The following is a 23,853-nucleotide window of genomic DNA, read 5'->3' on the forward strand; positions in this document are numbered from 1 at the left end:
TAAAATCGCCTTGCGAGCGAACAACTCGGAATGAGGGCCGATATGCGGCATTCCTATATTCAGTGTGAGATTGTGGATGTATCTGCGAACAAAATTCTACATTACAGTGTTTTCCTGGAAATCATATGCAGATACAGCCGGACTCACATACAGAATATAGGCATGTCGCATATCATTTTAATCAGCAGAATTCACATAGCTATGCATATAATATGTATTTATGGCAAAAAAGATGCCCAACGTTAGCAGAGCTGCCTGGCAACTAACGGCTGACTCATGACAGGCATCTCTCGTTTTCACGGTACATGCAGAATGCTAATATGCCATACAAATGAGTGTGCCTTCTGTGTTCCTTTCCCCCAACCAAAGCCAGCATGAGCCATTCAGTCAAAATTAGAAAAAACCGAAGGTGCTACTTATTACACAAATATACAAGTGTGGCTTTTCAAATTATGAGAGTGTTATCTTTATAAGACTGAGTTACTGTACTTCATCCCAGACCCCCCCCCCCCCCCCACACACACACTGCTTTAATAGGCAGCCTTCGTGCCACTAATCCCACCTCCTGTGAGACTTGTGATTTCAAGGACTGCGTGCACTGCTTAGTAAATGTGACTGTTGTGGTTCTCCATTTGTGGACATGATTTAGAGTAATGTTTCTCAACCTGGTCCTCATGGAACTACAAGGCCAGGTACATACCAGAAAGCAGTGACGTGGAGACGGCCTGTCAGCACAATGGTCGGGATGAATTCCCTTCATCCTAGACTAGATGAGATTGGCCGTACACACTGTGCAATTCTATGAACAACTGAACAATATTTTGATCTGTCCTGCATTTAATTGCAGCACATCATACACGATATCTTCTGATTGGCTGTGCAGCATGGCCAACCAAAAGATATTGTATATAACTCATGGGAGCGTGCAATTGAGTCAAACGATATGTCATTCCGATTTGCCTGTAAATTACATATAATACCAATATCATGCTAATATGTACCCGGCCATTGGCGTTTCTATCATGACGCTATGTTTCCGGAGACTTGCGCATACGCAGTAGACTCCATCAAAATGCCAGATCCTACGGCACCATGGAGAGGAGGGTCCGACTCGGAGTCTGCGTACGGGCCCCCTCCTCTCTTAAAACGCCCCTGTACCCGGCCCTACAGTGCATGCTTTCCAGATTATCTAGCTGATTACAGGTACTAATTATTCCTGAGGATACCTTGAAAACACGAACTGCTAGGGGTTCCATAGCGGGCCAAGGTTGAAAAACACTGCTTTAGAGGGCACCTTTTAAATGAATGGCACAACAATTACAGCTGAACTATATAATCCTATTGTAAATATGTATATATATATATATATATATATATATATATATATAAAAAACAAAGATTAATACTGCGCCACATGTGATAAAAACAGATATGTTGTATTTAAGATGGGAATCCTATGTGACACTCCCCTGTGCTGCTAATGGGGCGTCAGCTTAGTCCCTCAATATATACAGGGGTGGTAATTCCCTGAAAACAATGTAGGAGATGGGGGGGATAAGGGATATATAGCGACCACGGTATCAATAAAATTAAAATTGCCAATTGTAACAATAAAAAATATTATTTATTACCATAAAATTGAACATAAAAATAGACACATAAAAAATGGGACAATAATAAATACACAGCTGAACTAAAAACACTAAATGAAAGTATGAGTGAATAAAACCAAATTTTCCTTATCTTAGAATGAGGTACAGGTCAACCAACGCGTTTCGTCTGATGAGACTTCTTCAAGAAGTCTCATCAGACGAAATGCGTTGGTTGACCTGTACCTACCTCATTCTAAGATAAGGAAAATTTGGTTTTATTTACTCATACTTTCATTTAGTGTTTTTAGTTCAGCTGTGTATTTATTATTGTCCCATTTTTTGTGTCTCTTTTATGTTCAATTGTATGGTAATAAATAATATTTTTTATTGTTACAATTGGCAATTTTAATTTTATTGATACCGTGGTCGCTATATATCCCTCATCCCCCCTTCTCTCCCATATATATATATATATATATATATATATACTGTATGTATATATGGACAGTATGAAGGCAAATGCCGGTAGGGAGCCATGGATTCTCTCTGTGGCAGGAGGGATCCACCCACACAGGGAAGAAAAGGAAGATGCGAACACACCTAATGGCTGGAAAGTGGAAACACTCTCCAGACATTAGGCTGGGTGAGCATGGGTGAGCTCAGCTGTGCGAGATGTTACAGATAGGTGAGGCTGCTGCCTGTGTGCCCATCCCAGGTGGGGTTGCAAAAGCCAGTCAGGCCGCTGTGGAAGTCAAAGAACCCAGTGTGCCAGCAAGCCAGTGTCTAAACCTACAGAAGGCATGGAAGACCACCAATCTCTGCGACTGTGCTTATGTTGTGAGAAGTAGTCAGGCCAGTGGGCCTTGAGTATTAGTAGGCCAGGGGCTGCCTTACCTGGCAGAGAGAGGACTGAGAGTGTGGGGTATATTCAATTGATGTCGGATGCTTTCCGGCGGAAAGGATCCGACATTTCAGTATTCAATTTGCGGCCAAATCAGACAGGTTTGGGCCATTCCCGACAATGCCAATCTGACTTATTTTAAAGTTGGATTGACATTGTCGGAAACTGGGCTAAAACCTGTTGGATTTGGCTGCAAATCCAACAAAACACGTGGATCCGCAGCTAATACGCCGATCCACATGTTTTCCGACAAGTCGTAATTTCTGACTTGTCGGATAAATGGCAGTTTGATTGAATAGGTTGAATATGGATTCAACCTTAAAGTCGGGAATTCTGACTTGAATTGAATAGACCCCTGTATGTGAATAGTTGTGGCAGTCAAGCAAGCCTGGATTAAGGCTTGTGGGGGCCCCGGGACAACTAAATCATGGGGGCCCTCTCCAATAAATTGACCCCATTTCCTGAACACCCCCCACCCAATATGGCCACAGTGCAATCCAGCTATCCCCAACCCCCAATCCCCCCAGCACCCGGGTAATCATCTCCCGTGCTCTGCATTCTTCTGACCCTGCAATTGGGACCGGGGTTGACGCTGCTCAGACTGCATGTAGCACAGGGTAGAGCAGCTTTCAAGTCCCTTCATCAGTGGTACAGACATGTTGTGTCATGTGCCGCTGATGAGGGCACTTGGGAGCCGCTCTGCGCTGCACTGTATGCAGTCTGAGCAGTGGCAGCCCCTGTCCCAATTACAGGGTCAGATGACCATGTGTGGGGGACCTCTGAATGTGGAGGCCCCGTGACGACCGCCACTTTAACTACTTCCTAAGTTTGGCCATGCAGCCAAGCCAGGTCAAAACCTATGGATATACCTGCAGTATTGTGAGGGGTAGAGAAGTGAGTTAGTGCCCTGAACAAGGGCTAGTTGTTTGTTGTTTTTGTTTCATTTATGCTGCCGGTAAAGATGGGTACACACTAGTAGATATATCTGCAGATCAATTGATCTGCAGATATATCTATGTACGGATCGGGCAGTGTGCTGTGCATACACACTGCCCGATCTGTTGGGGGACTGACGTCATGAACTGGGCGGGCGGGTGCCTGCCCAGTTCACCTGTCAATCACCGCCGGCCGCCGCAGCATGTGTACGGCCGACGGCCAATATATCGTTAGATATATTGGCCGTCGGCTGTGCTGCGCAGCCGACACTCTACGTCTGTGAACGACGGAGTTCACAGACATGTCGCCCATACACATTGGCCTACGGTCCCGCGATGTATCGGCCGTTCAAGAGAATGGCCGATATATCGACCAGTGTGTACGGGCCTTAAAGCATTACTTTTATTTATTTACCAGATTACCAATAAATATATATAGTGTTGTGATAGAGCCGCACTCTCAGTAGTCAGCATAGGAATCCGATGCTTAGAGCAGTGTTTCCCAACCTCGGTCCTCAAGGCACACTAACAGTCCTGGCTTTAGTGATATCCAGGCTTGAACACAGGTGACTTAATTAGTACCTCAGTTATTTTGATTTAACCATCTGTGCTGAAGCCTGGATATCACTAAAACCTGCACTGTTGGTGTGCCTTGAGGACCGCGGTTGGGAATGCCTGGCTTAGAGTGATCTATATATTTGAGAAGGTCCACATATATTCTTCAAAATAAAAGAGAGGACTCACCATGATTGTTTAAAGATATACATACCGCGGAGTACAGGTGCCTTTGTCGATGTTTTGGTCCCCTAAGGACCTATGTCAAGACCTTAGACTTGTCAGCCAAATTGAACAAATCCATCTGCCTGCACAACTGGGCCTATAAATACCTCATGAGTGCACCCTGGTCTAAGCCACCAGAAGTGACGCCATCCCTATGTGTCACATTGTGTTAATTATATATTTTTTAAAAATCGTGCTCCTGACACTCAGGATAATGGCTCAATAGAAAGAACACAGGCAACTCGTTAACACAAGATATTACTGACCAAACCTTGAAGCATTACATCAGGGGTGGCCAACCAGTCAGTGACAAAGAGCCAAAAAACCTTGTTAGGTACGTCAAAGATCCGACATCGAGCCGATGGCGCACATGCAAACATGGAATGTGGCCTTGTGCCAGCTAGACCACACCCCTGGTATAAAATACATTGAAAAAGCCAGAACGACATAAAATTAAAAAAAATTTAAGCCAGATCCAATGAAAAAGCCAATTTCACATAAAATAATTGAAAAAGATAGATTCACATAATAAACTTCAGCTCCCCCATGTGTCCCTCCTGCTAGCACCCTCCTATGTCACTCCAGCCAGCTCCCCCGTGTTACTTCAGCCAGTTCTCCCATGTGTCACTCCAGCCAAGACCCTGCTGTGTCACTCCAGCCAGCTCTCCCATGTGTCACTCCTGCCAACACCCTCCTGTCACTCCAGCCAGCTCTTCCATGTGTCACTCCTGTTAGCACCCTCCTATGTCACTCCAGCCAGCTCCCCCATGTCACTACAGGCAGCTCTCCCATGTGTGACTACTGCCAAGACCCTGCTGTGTCACTCCAGCCAGCTCTCCCATGTGTCACTCCTGCCAACACCCTCCTGTCACTCCAGCCAGCTCTTCCATGTGTCACTCCTGTTAGCACCCTCCTATGTCACTCCTGCCAGCTCCCCCATGTCACTCCAGGCAGTTCTCCCATGTATCTCTACTGCCAAGACCCTGCTGTATCACTCCAGCCAGCTCTCCCATGTGTCACTACTGCCAAGACCCTGTTGTGTCACTCCAGCTAGGTCTCCCATGTGTCACTAATGCCAATACCCTCCTGTCACTCCAGCCAGCTCTACCATGTGTCCTGCTACCACCCTCCTATGTCACTCCAGCTAGCTCTCCCGTGTGTCACTCCTGCTACCACCCTCCTGTGTCACTCCAGCCAGCTCTCCCATGTGTAACTACTGTCAAGGGGTGTAGTACGGTATGCCAGCGCTCGGGCTCCCGGCGACCAGCATACAGGCGCCGGGAGCCCGACCTCCGGCATACCGACAGCGTGGTGAGCGCAAAGGAGCGCGCCACACTATTTTATTCTCTCTCCACGGGGGTCGTGAACCCCCATGAGGGAGAATAGTTGTCGGTATGCCGGGTGTCGGGAGTCTGGCACCAGTATACTGTGCGCCGGGATCCTGACATTCGGCATACAGAAGACCACCCCTGCCAAGGCCCTGCTGTGTCACTCCAGCCAGCTATCCCATGTGTCACTCCTGCTACCACCCTCCTATGTCACTCCAGCCAGCTATCTCATGTGTAACTACTGCCAAGACCCTGCTGTGTCACTCCAGCCAGCTCCCCTATGTGTCACTCCTGCTACCACCCTCCTATGTCACTCCAGCCAGCTCCCCCATGTGTCACTCCTGCTACCACCCTCCTATATCACTCCAGCCAGCTCCCCCATGTGTCACTCCTGCTACCACCCTCCTATGTCACTCCAGCCAGCTCCCCCATGTGTCACTCCTGCTACCACCCTCCTGTATCACTCCAGCCAGCTCTTCCATGTGTCACTACTTACAGCACCCTCCCGGGTCACTCCAGCCAGGACCCTCCTGTGTCTCTCCAGCCAGCTCTGCCCTGTGTCACTCTAGCACACCCTCATGTATCAGTACAGCCCCCCCATCAGCTCGTGCCATTGCAGCAGCCCCTAATGTGTCCTCTGTTTGCTGGTGGGTGTCTCACCTCTAGTATCTGGCTCCTTCAGTTTTCAGTCCCTGTAGTGCTGCTGCGTGTCTGGCTGGAGTGCAGTGGTTTCTGTATCTGTTGTGGTCACATGATTTAGAGTGTTGGGAGCCACATTTGAATAAAGAAAGAGCCACATGCGGCTCAAGAGCCACTGGTTGGCCACCGCTGCACTACATCGTTCATAAAACTTTTTGTCCCGTATACGTTCCACAGCCGCAGAATGCACAACTGGAAGTTCAAATGACGCTGCATCAAACATCTGGTCGGTGCTGTCTTCAATGAATTGCAAAACCATAACTTCCGGTCTCAGGACACCCACACGCGTTCCGTGTACAGTATGTGGAACGCAAATGCCATAACCATATTAACAGTGTTGTGTCCAAATACTAAGGACACACACCACATAGGCACCATCAGCAGTAAGGGTGGGAACCAAGAAATAGAATACAAATTGTCTCTCTCTCTTTCTCTCTCACATAATTTAAACCCAAATAAGAGGGGCTCAAGCCAGGGGGCATATGATGGTATCCAGTCATAACCAATTACATAAATAACATCAGCCAAACAATATACCAATAATATATATCAATACATCACCAAAGCACAATAATATTAGAACATTCAACCAACTGTAAAAATATTAAAATTAAAATATTGTACTGATTATCAGGCAAAGTGTTAAAAAAAAAATGAAATCAGAAGGGGAGGGTGAGTTATTCACAAGAGGTCATGCTGAAGTCACAAAAATACACTCAGAATTATTCTCATTCAGTCCTTAAGGGATAGTGTATCCAAATGATGTATCCACCCAGAGCCGGCCCTCACCAATTTGGTGGCCTAAGCAAGATTTAGCTGGTGCCCCCTAGCAGATTATTCCACCACCAAACTTAGTGTTTATACACTGACACACGGACAAAGTTACTGCCCACCTCACAGCATTCACTGACTGTCCTTACAGCACCATTTACTTGCCCTCTCGCATCAACACATATTTCTCTCTTTACTGCCCACCTCACAGCACTCACTAACCCTCCTCTCTGCACCACATACTGCAGAGAGCATTGCAGTTCCCACCATATGACTTAGAGAGTGTTGCAGTGCCCGCCATATAATGCAGAATGTCTCAGTGCACTATCATAGAACGCAGAGTGTCGCAGTGCCCAGAAAATGGAATCAGTGGTGCTTCATTTTGATGCCAACACAATGTCATGGTTACCACCGTCTGCAGCCCCCACCACTGGGTCAGTCAACAGCTGACTGCCTGGCCAGTCCGACCATGGCTGCAGTGGCAAAGTGCAGGAACCAGGGGCGCGAGTACGTTTTTAGCTTGCGGGGGTTCCATGATTTAATTTAATTTTGGCACCATCCATAATTAATAACATTTATAATTATTCCTTTTATTATTATTAAACGCAATGTTCAATATGGAGAAAAAATACACACACTGTCCCCCCCCCGAAGGGGGGGAGAGGGGGGGAAATCACACATTGGGTGCTTCAAATGTCTCAATTGCACAACTTGTAGATCATTAATCAGTGGACAATGGGCCTAATTCAGACCTAAATTTAGCACATCTATGAACAGCTTCCCTGACATGCAATGGGATGCCCAGCACAGGGCTAGTCCACCCCGCATCTCAGGTCCTCAACCCGCTGCACAAGTACAAAAGCATTGCACAGTGGCGATGCTTTTGTACTTGAAGAGTAGCTCCCTACCAGCGCAGCTCCTGCCGCGGCCCGCCCCCCGCACGGTTCATGCACGCCTGGACCACGCCCATAAAATTGCAGCCAATCGCCGCCGGCCCGCCCCCTCCTGCCCAGCAACCGCCTCTGCCTGTCAATCATGCAGAGGCGACCGCAGGGCTGACACGGCCGTCGGCTGTCTGGCATGCGATGGTGCACTGCGGCTCCAGCGCATACGCAGTTCAGACCTGATCACTGCTGTGCGAAAACGCACAGCAGCGATCAGGTCTGAATTAGGCCCAATATATTTGTCATTTGCAAAATGGAACTAGAATTACATTGAAACATCATTTGACGTGCTTACTAGACCATGTAATTTACTATCTGATATGCCCATGTGGCCTAATATACATAGGGAAACGGTGAGGACATTAAGGAATTAGATTTACATTAAGTTAATCTATCTGACAAATTTGCTGCACATCCCCGCAGGCATTGATGTGTGCATGGTGTGGAGGAGGATTACCACTGTCTGGGTTGACAATGCTGAAGACAATGGAGGCAGTGGCCGCCGGGTGAAGGGGGCACACTTACGTCATTGTCCCAGCCAGCTTCCTTCATCACCTAATTAGTGCCTGTATTGCCGGAACAGGGCGGGGAGTGGGAATCACGGATGCAGTACTGGCATTTGAGAGTGGCACTGGTCAGTACTGGCACCCGGGTCACAGTAAGTATTTGTATGGTAAAAATGATAGTTTCCTGCACTTTTGATCTGCTCAGTTTATGGATCGAGGGATCAATGTATGAAAGTGTGACTGAGCGCTGTGTTGATGTGTGTGCAGCAATGGAGAGGAAAATGATGGCGGAAAATGAAGAAAGAAAAGAAAGAAAAAGAAGAAAGCAAGAAAGTGCAGTGGGTGTAGCAAGAAAAAATTTATTAAAAAAATGGATGAAAGACGGACACTAGGAAAAAATACTTTTTTAAAACATGTATAAGAACATGTATGAAACATATAAAAAATATAAAAACAATGGTGACCCAATGTTTACAGCCCCTTCTGGGTGTTTGGTGTGGAGCTGGCTGGAGAAACACAATAGTCCCGCTCTGAACACTGTCCCTGGCTTACCCTAAGTCAGGTCCCGCTGTGTGCGCTATGCGCTTTGACCAGAAGTTCGGGTCTTTGGCTTCCGGTGACGCCAGACGCTGGCGGCGGCGGTGCTTTCTCCTTCTCTTGTGTCTGCTCCCACACTGTATCCAACGCCTTTCAAGCCTCTTACCTACCCACAGCCCTTTTCTGCCTGCCTCTTGGTCCTCCCCCACCCCCAAGTCCCACCTGCACCTAGCTCCGACAGTAAAAATATCAAGAGGTGCTATCATGCTGAGGCTTCTAATACTATGCTGGAGGAAGAGAGATTGCTAAGGGTGTGCATCTGCATCTCTCTTCCTCCAGCATAGTATTAGAAGCCTCAGCATGATAGCACCTCTTGATATCTTTAGTAATAGGATGTGCAATCCAGGTTCCCCCCTTTTTTCCACTATATTGGTATATATATTGTATAGTGGAAGGCAAGGCTTCCTTCCACTGGATTGGCACTCCTCCCATTCACCCTCAGGTGTTTTAATTAGCTGGGTTTCTGCATTTCAGATTACACATTGATATGGCCCAATTTAGAGGTAAATTCTGAATAAATTTATAGAATGTGATAGTATTAGGAATGTTAGGGACCCATGTGATGAAGTCACCTGGCCACGGTACATGGGCCCGCATATTTGCGCAAATGTGTGCTAAGAACTAGAGATGAGCGCCGGAAATTTTTCGGGTTTTGTGTTTTGGTTTTGGGTTCGGTTCCGCGGCCGTGTTTTGGGTTCGACCGCGTTTTGGCAAAACCTCACCGAATTTTTTTTGTCGGATTCGGGTGTGTTTTGGATTCGGGTGTTTTTTTCAAAAAAACCCTAAAAAACAGCTTAAATCATAGAATTTGGGGGTCATTTTGATCCCAAAGTATTATTAACCTCAAAAACCATAATTTCCACTCATTTTCAGTCTATTCTGAATACCTCACACCTCACAATATTATTTTTAGTCCTAAAATTTGCACCGAGGTCGCTGTGTGAGTAAGATAAGCGACCCTAGTGGCCGACACAAACACCGGGCCCATCTAGGAGTGGCACTGCAGTGTCACGCAGGATGTCCCTTCCAAAAAACCCTCCCCAAACAGCACATGACGCAAAGAAAAAAAGAGGCGCAATGAGGTAGCTGTGTGAGTAAGATAAGCGACCCTAGTGGCCGACACAAACACCGGGCCCATCTAGGAGTGGCACTGCAGTGTCACGCAGGATGTCCCTTCCAAAAAACCCTCCCCAAACAGCACATGACGCAAAGAAAAAAAGAGGCGCAATGAGGTAGCTGACTGTGTGAGTAAGATAAGCGACCCTAGTGGCCGACACAAACACCGGGCCCATCTAGGAGTGGCACTGCAGTGTCACGCAGGATGTCCCTTCCAAAAAACCCTCCCCAAACAGCACATGACGCAAAGAAAAAAAGAGGCGCAATGAGGTAGCTGACTGTGTGAGTAAGATAAGCGACCCTAGTGGCCGACACAAACACCGGGCCCATCTAGGAGTGGCACTGCAGTGTCACGCAGGATGGCCCTTCCAAAAAACCCTCCCCAAACAGCACATGACGCAAAGAAAAATAAAAGAAAAAAGAGGTGCAAGATGGAATTGTCCTTGGGCCCTCCCACCCACCCTTATGTTGTATAAACAAAACAGGACATGCACACTTTAACCAACCCATCATTTCAGTGACAGGGTCTGCCACATGACTGTGACTGATATGACGGGTTGGTTTGGACCCCCCCAAAAAAAGAAGCAATTAATCTCTCCTTGCACAAACTGGCTCTACAGAGGCAAGATGTCCACCTCATCATCATCCTCCGATATATCACCGTGTACATCCCCCTCCTCACAGATTATCAATTCGTCCCCACTGGAATCCACCATCTCAGCTCCCTGTGTACTTTGTGGAGGCAATTGCTGCTGGTCAATGTCTCCGCGGAGGAATTGATTATAATTCATTTTAATGAACATCATCTTCTCCACATTTTCTGGATGTAACCTCGTACGCCGATTGCTGACAAGGTGAGCGGCGGCACTAAACACTCTTTCGGAGTACACACTTGTGGGAGGGCAACTTAGGTAGAATAAAGCCAGTTTGTGCAAGGGCCTCCAAATTGCCTCTTTTTCCTGCCAGTATAAGTACGGACTGTGTGACGTGCCTACTTGGATGCGGTCACTCATATAATCCTCCACCATTCTTTCAATGTTGAGAGAATCATATGCAGTGACAGTAGACGACATGTCCGTAATCGTTGTCAGGTCCTTCAGTCCGGACCAGATGTCAGCATCAGCAGTCGCTCCAGACTGCCCTGCATCACCGCCAGCGGGTGGGCTCGGAATTATGAGCCTTTTCCTCGCACCCCCAGTTGCGGGAGAATGTGAAGGAGGAGATGTTGACAGGTCGCGTTCCGCTTGACTTGACAATTTTCTCACCAGCAGGTCTTTCAACCCCAGCAGACTTGTGTCTGCCGGAAAGAGAGATCCAAGGTAGGCTTTAAATCTAGGATCGAGCATGGTGGCCAAAATGTAGTGCTCTGATTTCAACAGATTGACCACCCGTGAATCCTTGTTAAGCGAATTAAGGGCTCCATCCACAAGTCCCACATGCCTAGCGGAATCGCTCCGTGTTAGCTCCTCCTTCAATGTCTCCAGCTTCTTCTGCAAAAGCCTGATGAGGGGAATGACCTGACTCAGGCTGGCAGTGTCTGAACTGACTTCACGTGTGGCAAGTTCAAAGGGCATCAGAACCTTGCACAACGTTGAAATCATTCTCCACTGCGCTTGAGACAGGTGCATTCCACCTCCTATATCGTGCTCAATTGTATAGGCTTGAATGGCCTTTTGCTGCTCCTCCAACCTCTGAAGCATATAGAGGGTTGAATTCCACCTCGTTACCACTTCTTGCTTCAGATGATGGCAGGGCAGGTTCAGTAGTTTTTGGTGGTGCTCCAGTCTTCTGTACGTGGTGCCTGTACGCCGAAAGTGTCCCGCAATTCTTCTGGCCACCGACAGCATCTCTTGCACGCCCCTGTCGTTTTTTAAAAAATTCTGCACCACCAAATTCAAGGTATGTGCAAAACATGGGACGTGCTGGAATTTGCCCATATTTAATGCACACACAATATTGCTGGCGTTGTCCGATGCCACAAATCCACAGGAGAGTCCAATTGGGGTAAGCCATTCCGCGATGATCTTCCTCAGTTGCCGTAAGAGGTTTTCAGCTGTGTGCGTATTCTGGAAACCGGTGATACAAAGCGTAGCCTGCCTAGGAAAGAGTTGGCGTTTGCGAGATGCTGCTACTGGTGCCGCCGCTGCTGTTCTTGCGGCGGGAGTCCATACATCTACCCAGTGGGCTGTCACAGTCATATAGTCCTGACCCTGCCCTGCTCCACTTGTCCACATGTCCGTGGTTAAGTTGACATTGGGTACAACTGCATTTTTTAGGACACTGGTGAGTCTTTTTCTGACGTCCGTGTACATTCTCGGTATCGCCTGCCTAGAGAAGTGGAACCTAGATGGTATTTGGTAACGGGGGCACACTGCCTCAATAAATTGTCTAGTTCCCTGTGAACTAACGGCGGATACCGGACGCACGTCTAACACCAACATAGTTGTCAAGGCCTCAGTTATCCGCTTTGCAGCAGGATGACTGCTGTGATATTTCATCTTCCTCGCAAAGGACTGTTGAACAGTCAATTGCTTACTGGAAGTAGTACAAGTGGGCTTACGACTTCCCCTCTGGGATGACCATCGACTCCCAGCAGCAACAACAGCAGCGCCAGCAGCAGTAGGCGTTACACGCAAGGATGCATCGGAGGAATCCCAGGCAGGAGAGGAATCATCAGAATTGCCAGTGACATGGCCTGCAGGACTATTGGCATTCCTGGGGAAGGAGGAAATTGACACTGAGGGAGTTGGTGGGGTGGTTTGCGTGAGCTTGGTTACAAGAGGAAGGGATTTACTGGTCAGTGGACTGCTTCCGCTGTCGGCCAAAGTTTTTGAACTTGTCACTGACTTATTATGAATGCGCTGCAGGTGACGTATAAGGGAGGATGTTCCGAGGTGGTTAACGTCCTTACCCCTACTTATTACAGCTTGACAAAGGGAACACACGGCTTGACAAATGTTGTCCGCATTTCTGGTGAAATACTTCCACACCGAAGAGCTGATTTTTTTGGTATTTTCACCAGGCATTTCAACGGCCATATTCCTCCCACGGACAACAGGTGTCTCCCCGGGTGCCTGACTTAAACAAACCACCTCACCATCAGAATCCTCCTGGTCAATTTCCTCCCCAGCGCCAGCAACACCCATATCCTCCTCATCCTGGTGTACTTCAACACTGACATCTTCAATCTGACTATCAGGAACTGGACTGCGGGTGCTCCTTCCAGCACTTGCAGGGGGCGTGCAAATGGTGGAAGGCGCATGCTCTTCACGTCCAGTGTTGGGAAGGTCAGGCATCGCAACCGACACAATTGGACTCTCCTTGTGGATTTGGGATTTCGAAGAACGCACAGTTCTTTGCTGTGCTTTTTCCAGCTTGAGTCTTTTCATTTTTCTAGCGAGAGGCTGAGTGCTTCCATCCTCATGTGAAGCTGAACCACTAGCCATGAACATAGGCCAGGGCCTCAGCCGTTCCTTGCCACTCCGTGTGGTAAATGGCATATTGGCAAGTTTACGCTTCTCCTCCGACAATTTTATTTTAGGTTTTGGAGTCCTTTTTTTACTGATATTTGGTGTTTTGGATTTGACATGCTCTGTACTATGACATTGGGCATCGGCCTTGGCAGGCGACGTTGCTGGCATTTCATCGTCTCGGCCATGACTAGTGGCAGCAGCTTCAGCACGAGGTGGAAGTGGATCTTGATCTTTCCCTAATTTTGGAACCTCAACATTTTTGTTCTCCATATTTTAATAGGCACAACTAAAAGGCACCTCAGGTAAACAATGGAGATGGATGGATACTAGTATACAATTATGGATGGACTGCCGAGTGCCGACACAGAGGTAGCTACAGCCGTGGACTACCGTACTGTACTGTGTCTGCTGCTAATATAGACTGGTTGATAAAGAGATGTAGTATGTATGTATAAAGAAGAAAGAAAAAAAAACCACGGGTAGGTGGTATACAATTATGGACGGACTGCCGAGTGCTGACACAGAGGTAGCTACAGCCGTGGACTACCGTACTGTGTCTGCTGCTAATATAGACTGGTTAATAAAGAGATGTAGTATGTATGTATAAAGAAGAAAGAAAAAAAAACCACGGGTAGGTGGTATACAATTATGGACGGACTGCCGAGTGCCGACACAGAGGTAGCTACAGCCGTGGACTACCGTACTGTACTGTGTCTGCTGCTAATATAGACTGGATGATAATGAGATGTAGTATGTATAAAGAAGAAAAAAAAACCATGGGTAGGTGGTATACAATTATGGATGGACTGCCGAGTGCCGACACAGAGGTAGCTACAGCCGTGGACTACCGTACTGTACTGTGTCTGCTGCTAATATAGACTGGATGATAATGAGATGTAGTATGTATAAAGAAGAAAAAAAAACCACGGGTAGGTGGTATACAATTATGGATGGACTGCCGAGTGCCGACACAGAGGTAGCTACAGCCGTGGACTACCGTACTGTACTGTGTCTGCTGCTAATATAGACTGGATGATAATGAGATGTAGTATGTATAAAGAAGAAAAAAAAAACCACGGGTAGGTGGTATACAATTATGGATGGACTGCCGAGTGCCGACACAGAGGTAGCTACAGCCGTGGACTACTGTACTGTACTGTGTCTGCTGCTAATATAGACTGGATGATAATGAGATGTAGTATGTATAAAGAAGAAAGAAAAAAAAACCACGGGTAGGTGGTATACAATTATGGATGGACTGCCGAGTGCCGACACAGAGGTAGCTACAGCCGTGGACTACCGTACTGTACTGTGTCTGCTGCTAATATAGACTGGATGATAATGAGATGTAGTATGTATAAAGAAGAAAGAAAAAAAAACCACGGGTAGGTGGTATACAATTATGGATGGACTGCCGAGTGCCGACACAGAGGTAGCTACAGCCGTGGACTACTGTACTGTACTGTGTCTGCTGCTAATATAGACTGGATGATAATGAGATGTAGTATGTATAAAGAAGAAAGAAAAAAAAACCACGGGTAGGTGGTATACAATTATGGACGGACTGCCGAGTGCCGACACAGAGGTAGCTACAGCCGTGGACTACCGTACTGTACTGTGTCTGCTGCAAATATAGACTGGATGATAATAAGATGTAGTATGTATAAAGAAGAAAGAAAAAAAACCCACGGGTAGGTGGTATACAATTATGGATGGACTGCCGAGTGCCGACACAGAGGTAGCTACAGCCGTGGACTACCGTACTGTACTGTGTCTGCTGCTAATATAGACTGGATGATAATGAGATGTAGTATGTATAAAGAAGAAAAAAAAACCACGGGTAGGTGGTATACAATTATGGATGGACTGCCGAGTGCCGACACAGAGGTAGCTACAGCCGTGGACTACCGTACTGTACTGTGTCTGCTGCTAATATAGACTGGATGATAATGAGATGTAGTATGTATAAAGAAGAAAGAAAAAAAAACCACGGGTAGGTGGTATACAATTATGGACGGACTGCCGAGTGCCGACACAGAGGTAGCTACAGCCGTGGACTACCGTACTGTACTGTGTCTGCTGCTAATATAGACTGGTTGATAATGAGATGTAGTATGTATAAAGAAGAAAGAAAAAAAACCACGGGTAGGTGGTATACAATTATGGATGGACTGCCGAGTGCGACACAGAGGTAGCTACAGCCGTGGACTACCGTACTGTACTGTGTCTGCTGCTAATATAGACTGGATGATAATGAGATGTAGTATGTATAAAGAAGAAAAAAAAAACCACGGGTAGGTGGTATACAATTATGGATGGACTGCCGAGTGCCGACACAGAGGTAGCTACAGCCGTGGACTACTGTACTGTACTGTGTCTACTGCTAATATAGACTGGATGATAATGAGATGTAGTATGTATAAAGAAGAAAAAAAAAACCACGGGTAGGTGGTATACAATTATGGATGGACTGCCGAGTGCCGACACAGAGGTAGCTACAGCCGTGGACTACCGTACTGTACTGTGTCTGCTGCTAATATAGACTGGATGATAATGAGATGTAGTATGTATAAAGAAGAAAGAAAAAAAAAACCACGGGTAGGTGGTATACAATTATGGATGGACTGCCGAGTGCCGACACAGAGGTAGCTACAGCCGTGAACTACCGTACTGTGTCTGCTGCGACTGGATGATAAATAATGATGTAAAAAATATATATATATCACTACTGCAGCCGGACAGGTATATATTATATAATGACGGACCTGCTGGACACTGTCAGCAGAATGAGTTTTTTATAGAATAAAAAAACACCACACAAGTCACACGACGAGTGTTTAACTTTTTCAGGCAATCACAATATAGTATACTATACTGGTGGTCAGTGTGGTCAGGTCACTGGTCAGTCACACTGGCAGTGGCACTCCTGCAGCAAAAGTGTGCACTGTTTAATTTTAATAATATGTACTCCTGGCTCCTGCTATAACCTATAACTGCTCCCCTGTCTCCCCCACAATTAAGCTGTGTGAGCACAGTCAGATATTATACATAGATGATGCAGCACACTGGGCTGAGCACAGATATGGTATGTGACTGAGTCACTGTGTATCGTTTTTTTCAGGCAGAGAACGGATTATATTAAATAAAACTGCACTGGTGGTCACTGGTCAGTGGTCAGTCACTAGTAAACTCTGCACTCTCTAGTACTCCTAAGCTCCAGTAAATCAAGTGTCTCTGTCTCAATCTCACTCTCTCTCTTCTAATCTAAATGGAGAGGACGCCAGCCACGTCCTCTCCCTATCAATCTCAATGCACGTGTGAAAATGGCGGCGGCGCGCGGCTCCTTATATAGAATCCGAGTCTCGCGATAGAATCCGAGCCTCGCGAGAATCCGACAGCGTCATGATGACGTTCGGGCGCGCTCGGGTTAACCGAGCAAGGCGGGAAGATCCGAGTCGCTCGGATCCGTGTAAAAAAAGCTGAAGTTCGGGCGGGTTCGGATTCCGAGGAACCGAACCCGCTCATCTCTACTAAGAACTTCAATTACACTCCATGTTAATTGTGAGGGTTGTGCATCTGCATCTCTCTCCCTCCTTACCTTTCACAGCCTGCCCTCTGACCCCTCCCTACTTGTCACAGCCAGTCCTCTGACCCCCTACCTGTAGCAGCCTGTCCTCTGATCTCTCACTACCTATCACAGCCTGCCCTCTGACCCCTCCTTACTTGTCGCAGCCTGTCCACTGAACCCCTACCTGTAGCAGCCTGCCCTCTGTCCCTCCCTTACCTGTCGCAACCTGTCCTATGACCCTTGTCTACCAGTCACAGCCTGTCCTCTGATCCCTCCGTACCTGTCGCAGCCTGCCCTCTGACCCCCTACCTGTCACAGCCTGCCTTCTGCCCCCTTCCGGTCACAACCTGCTCTCTGCTTCCTACCTGTCAAATCCTGCTACTTCCTACCTGTCGCAGCCTGACCTCTGCTCAATACCTGTCGCAGTCTACTTTCTGCCATATGCCCAGGACTAGCTCAAGGGGCATTTCAACCGAGTAACTTCATAAGGGCAACCACCCCATAGGGTTGCAGGTGCCGTCTGCAGCTGACAGAACAGGAGCTCAGGTAAGTCTTCTATGTGGGGCTGTGCTTTTTATTTACTTCCTGTGGGGGACAATGTGTGTGTGTGTGTGTGTGTGTGTGTGTGTGTGTGTGTGTGTGTGTGTGTGTTTGTGTGTGTGTGTAACAAACTGATAATGTGTTTTCTTTTATTTCTGCAAGGAACAATATATATATATATATATATATATATATTTTGTGGGTGCCAATGTGTTTTGTTTTTTGTTCGTTAAAGACATTTTTTTTTTCCTGAAGGGGTCAATGTGTTTTATATGTTCCCTGTGAGGGACAATGTGTGTGTTTGTGTGTGTGTCGTGTGTCTGCACTCCCCCTTCCTGTGGGAGACTGTATGCATTTCTCCCCCAATGTGTGATTTCCCCCCTCACCTCAAGTGGGAGACAATGTGTGTGTTTTTATTCCCCATGGGAAACATTGTGTGTGTTTTTAATAATAATAGTAATAATTATAAATGTATTAATCATGGTGCAAAAATGAAATTATATCTTGAGCAAGCTAGAAACGTACTGGTGCCCCTGGTTCCTCCACTTTGCCACTGCAGTCAGGGTCGGACTGGCCAGGCAGTCAGCTGTTGACTGACCCAGTGGCGGCGGCTGCAGGCGGAGGTCACCATCACATTTTGTAGGCATCAAAATGAAGTACTGTACCACTGATTCCATTTTCTGGGTACTGCAACACTCTACGTTCTATGATATGGCACTGCAACACTCTCTAAGTCATATGGTGGGAACTGCAATGCTCTCTGCAATATGTGGTGCAGTGATGAGGGTCAGTGAATGCTGTAAGGTGGGCAGTAACCCCTATGGTGAGAACCTGCAGTCTGCGGTAGACCGCAAGGTTATTTGAGGTCACTCTTGCAGACCGCAGGTTCCCACCATAAGAACTGTTTTGTTTTTTTAACCCATTGATCTCCACATGGAACGAAGAGGACTGATCTTTACTGGAAACAGGTGAGTATACATATATATATTCTTTACAGGTACCCTAAGGATTCTACTGGGCAAGTGGACGTGATTTATTAAAGTTGTGCTGTCACAGTGTGTGTGAATTGTCTTTATTTGAATATTTATTTTGTTGTGGAACTACAGGTATCAGTGGGCCCTTTAATGCACCACATGCTGGTACTTGTGGTTCTCCAAGTACAAGCATACAGGGGGAGGCTTGTTGGGACTTGTAGTTCCACAGCAAAAGACAATATTTATTTCTATTTTTTACACAAACAAGCTCTGAAGTCGCCACCCACAGCCGTGGGGTGGATACCCCTTTATTGGGGGGGGGGGGGGGGGGGTCCTCACTCCCCCAGGAAACTAGGCTAGGGGTGACTAGTAGTTGAGGGTTTAATGCCACTGCCGCAGGAACCAGCATAAATGTGTCCTCCGGCTGTGGCATTATCTCCTTGACTAGTGGGGACCGGTGCTGGTTTAAAAAATACAGGGGACCCCTACATCCTTTTCCCCCCTTATTTTTGGAACCGGGACCGGTCTAAAAGCCCAGTGCTGCTGTTTAAAATACAGGGAGACCCTACGCATTTTTTCTCTGGTATTTTAAGCACGGAGACCAGCTCAAAGAGCCCGGTGCTGGTTATGCTTAGGAGCGGGGACCCCACACAATTTTTTTTTTGTTTACTATTACACACACTTTTATACAGAGACGCATGCACGGATCTCACTGATCAATGCATGACTCCCCAAACACGCCAGCCAAAAACAGGTCTGTTTGAAAGATATATTTTTAGTATGAATTCCATGCTTTTATGGCAGTATTTGGCTATTGTTGGCAGTGATTGAGAATACAAATCCTTTGATTATTCCTACGTTGTATGAGGTGTATGTGAAAAATCAACTGTGTTTGACCGATGGTCTATTAATTCGTATTTGTGTGGACGGCAGTGTATCTCAATACGAATTGCCCCAACACCGCCGAGATTTGTGTTTAGTAAATTTCTGAGTTGCATTTTCGTATTAAAATACAAACTCGAATCAAATCGGGAGCTTAGTAAATTTCCACCATCATTTGGAATTCACTATCCCCGAAGGGGACTGAATGAGAATAATTCTCTGAGTGTATGTTTTCAATCAGTAAACCTGATAATCAGTCCAATATTTAATTTTTTTTACAATTGGTTGAGAGCTCTAATATTATTGCACTTTTGTGGTGTTTTGATATATATTATTGGCATATTGTTTGCTTGATGTTAATTATGTCATTGGTTATGCCTAGATACCATCATATGCCCCCTCGCCTGAGCCCCTTTATTTAGGTTTAATTAAAGGGTACTATGTCTTGGTTCCCACCAGCACCCCTGATGGTGACTGTGGTGACAAACGACATCCTTAGTATTTGGACACAGTTCCATTACTATGGTTATGGCATTTGCGTTCCACGTACTGTATATGGAACGCATGTGGATGTCCTGAGACTGGAAGTTCTGGATTTGCAATCCATTGAAGGCAGCACCGACCAGATGTTTGATGCAGCGTCATCGGAACTTCCAGTTGTGCATTCCACGGGTGTAGAACGCATACAGGGCAACTTGTTTTCTGAGTGCTGAGTTCAAGGTTTGGTCAGTTATATCTTGTGGCAACGGGTTGCCTGTGCTCTTTCAATTGAACTGTTATCTTGAGTGTCAGGAGCACGGTTTACATATTTTATACTATTAACACAATGTGACACACATGACCGGCTCCAGCCTACTAGCACCTTGAGTGAGAAATTTTGAAGCGCCGCTAACCCCAATGCGCGCACCCAAGGCGCACATGCGCTACTGGGAAAGTGGGCATGGCCTCGCAAATTTATATTATTAAACTATAAATATATTTTAACACCCCCCTTTATGCACACAATAAGAAGCCTTACACATAACGCCTACAGTAGGTTTCCTTACATATAATGTTCCCAGTATAGTGTCAGATACATATAACATTCCAATATAATGCCAGATACACATAATGATCCCAGTATAGTGCCACATACACATAATGACCCCGGTAGAGATTGCCAGCTACACATAATGACCCCAGTAGTGCAGTACTGATTGGTCTGACGAACCGGTGCCATTTTTTACTTAACTGATGGGCCAGCTGATGGCCGCCCTTAGAAGTCGGGCGCCCCGTGCAGCCGCTCCTAAGTTACATGCCTCGAGCTGGTCCTGGTGACACATAGGAATGACATTACTTCTGGTGGTATCTCCATGTGACTTAGGCCAGGGTGCACTCATGAGGTATTTATAAGCCTAAATGTGCAGTCATATGGGTTTGTTCAATTTAGCTGACATATTTTATACTATAAACACAATGTGGCAAACAGGGCCGGCTCCAGCCTACTAGCACCCTGAGCAAGAAAATTTGAAGCGCCCCCTACCCCCTGGGAAAGTGGGCTTGGCCTTGCAACTTTATATTATCAAACTATAAATATATTTTCACACCCCCTTTATACACACAATAAGCAGCCTTACACATAACACCCACAGCGGGTTTCCTTACATATAATGTCCCCAGTATAGTGTCAGATACACATAACATTCCAGTATAGTGCCAGATACACATAATGATCCCAGTATAGTGCCAGATACACATAATGATACACATAATGACCCCAGTAGATTGACAGATTCACATAATGACCCCAGTAGTGCAGTGCCAGTAACACATTCGCCCCCAATAGTGTAGTGCCAGATACATATGTGAACCCACAGCGCCATTTTTAATTTAACTAACGGGCCAACTGATATTCGCCCTTAGGAATCAGGTGCCCCGTGCGGCCGCTCCTAAGGAACGTGCCTTGATGACATCACTTCTGGTGGTATCTCCATGTGGCTTAGGCCAGGGTGCACTCATGAGGTATTTTTAGGCCTTATTGTGCAGTCATATGGGTTTGTTCAATTTGGCTGACAAGTCTAAGGTCTTGACACAGGTCCTTAGGGGACCAAAATGTCGACAAAGGCACCTGTAATCTGTTGGTATGTAACCTGTAAAATGTATACATCTTCAAGCAAGCCTGGTGAATGCTTACACACTGAAGTGCCAAAAATCATGGGATAGATGCCTAATATCGTGTGGGATTCACTCTAGCATGGCAAAGTGCAGCAACTGAACATGGCATTGATTCCACAAGTATACTAAAGAACCCTGAAGAGATGTTGACCCATACAGTCTGAATAGCTTCCCACAGCTCCCTAATATTTGTCGGTGTAGGATATTATGCACGAATGGACCTCTCCTCCACATACTATAAATGATCAATTGGGTTCATGTCGGGCAAACATGGTAGCCATACCATTCATCTGAACACTCCAGAATGCTCCTCGAATCAATTCCGGACAACTTGGGTCTGATGATATGGTACATTATCCTGCTGGAATATTGCACACCCCACACCATTATTGAACCACCACCAGCCTGCATGGTGCCTTGTTGATAACTGGGGACCATGGCATACCTGAACACTGCCATCAGCCCAAAACAAATGGAACCATGTCTCATTGGACCACACCACATTTTGCCAGTCCTCCAGGGTCTAATTAGCGATGTCATGATCCCTGGTGAGGCGCTGTGTCCGGTATCGTAATGTTAGCAAGGGCACTCTAGTGGGTCTTCTTCTCCCTTATCCCATGGAGCTAAACAATGCTGCTCTGACCTGCTAGATACTGTATGCATCTGGTACCTCCTGCATTGAATGTGGATGCAATTTGAGTCAGACGCTGCTGGTCACAATCATTAAGCACCTGTGGTCTGCAACTTTGCTGTCCATGGTGGATGGTAATGCTTTCTATGAGGTATTCCTGGTAAACACATGACACCGTAGATCGAAGAATATTGAATGTCCACACAACTTCGAAAATGGACTGTCCCAACCGTCAGGCAACCCACTATCATGCCCCGTTTGTACTTCAATAATTCACGTCACTTTGTCATGTGCAGCCTAGCCGGTGTTCACTCACAAGATGTCATATGCAGGTCCGAGCATTTCCAAGCCGCACAGCACGGTGGCGCCACCTATCATTACCTTTACATACTGCCGTCCGATGACTTTTGGCACTTCAGTGTATATAATATTCCAGAGACATGAATGCAGTCCATGATAATCATGTGGAAACACTTTAAGTTAATGTTATAAACTATAACTAGATCAAAATGCTGGCTGACATCTGTCTGTTTTTTCCATCTCTTTCATGAGTCAGGCAGATAATGAAATTGCACAAACTGCCTATGTCCTCATCTCACTGCTGGAGCATCCTCAGGCCTACAATGTAAGTTACCTTCTTTATTCATTCTCTGTTAATGCTGATCCTTATTGCATTTCAGAAAGCTAAGGACAGCTGAACATAAAAAAAGAATTGGTAAAAATGGAGCTCAAACAAAATTGGTCAGTATTACACTGATTGCCCATGACCGCACTGTCGGACTGGGGCATGAATGGCCCACTGGGGAAATGCAGTAGTAGGGGCCCATATTTAGTGGTGTGGTCAGCCACCCCAGATATTTTGGCTAGCCATTAGAGAGTGCATGGGCCCCTTGATGAATACTGAGTATAGGGATGTATCTGCACACACACAATTAACTAGATAAGAATTTGGAACAAAGGTTCCTTGAGAGACCCCTATAAATTATTGGTGATTACCATTTATTATGGGGGTGCTACCAACTACAGCTAGAGTGAATGTCAGCAAAAGAAGAAAAAAGGGCTGTACTATCGGTGCACACAAAGAGAGGTGGTCTGGTTATCACTTCTCCATAAAATTTAACTTTTATTATTATTCTCATAAAAATAGTATAGAATGTCTTTATTTAAACTACAAGTTAAGGCGAAACATAGAGGTTAAAATCATTGACATAGACAAAACATATAGAAGTGCGATAGAAGTTAATGAATGTGAATAAAGATTAAAAATGTGTGTCAGCGTTCTTCATTCTAATCTCCCAAAAAATTTAATATTTATCCCACACTAAGCCAGTAATCAATTATTCTTTAGTTTGTCCACATTATATTTATGGATATTAATCTCACTGTATACTCAATGTAAGATTTCTATAATATAGAGGTATATTAGAGAGTGCAGGTCCTGTTTAGTGTTGTAATAATAGTT

General features: G+C 46.1%; 1 protein-coding gene across 2 annotated transcripts in view; it reads left to right on the plus strand.

Annotated features, from left to right (window-relative positions):
- The window catches only part of LOC135056667 (alpha-2-macroglobulin-like), a 502,865-nt gene that overhangs the window by 413,968 nt on the left and 65,044 nt on the right, over positions 1–23,853 (plus strand). For both annotated transcript variants that reach the window (XM_063962110.1, XM_063962111.1), the window contains one exon: positions 22,948–23,016. In XM_063962110.1, the coding sequence (XP_063818180.1) occupies positions 22,948–23,016 (69 nt within the window). The remainder of the gene's footprint in view (positions 1–22,947; positions 23,017–23,853) is intronic.

This window comes from Pseudophryne corroboree, chromosome 3 (genome assembly GCF_028390025.1).
Source record: "Pseudophryne corroboree isolate aPseCor3 chromosome 3, aPseCor3.hap2, whole genome shotgun sequence".
In the NCBI taxonomy this organism is placed as follows: domain Eukaryota; kingdom Metazoa; phylum Chordata; class Amphibia; order Anura; family Myobatrachidae; genus Pseudophryne; species Pseudophryne corroboree.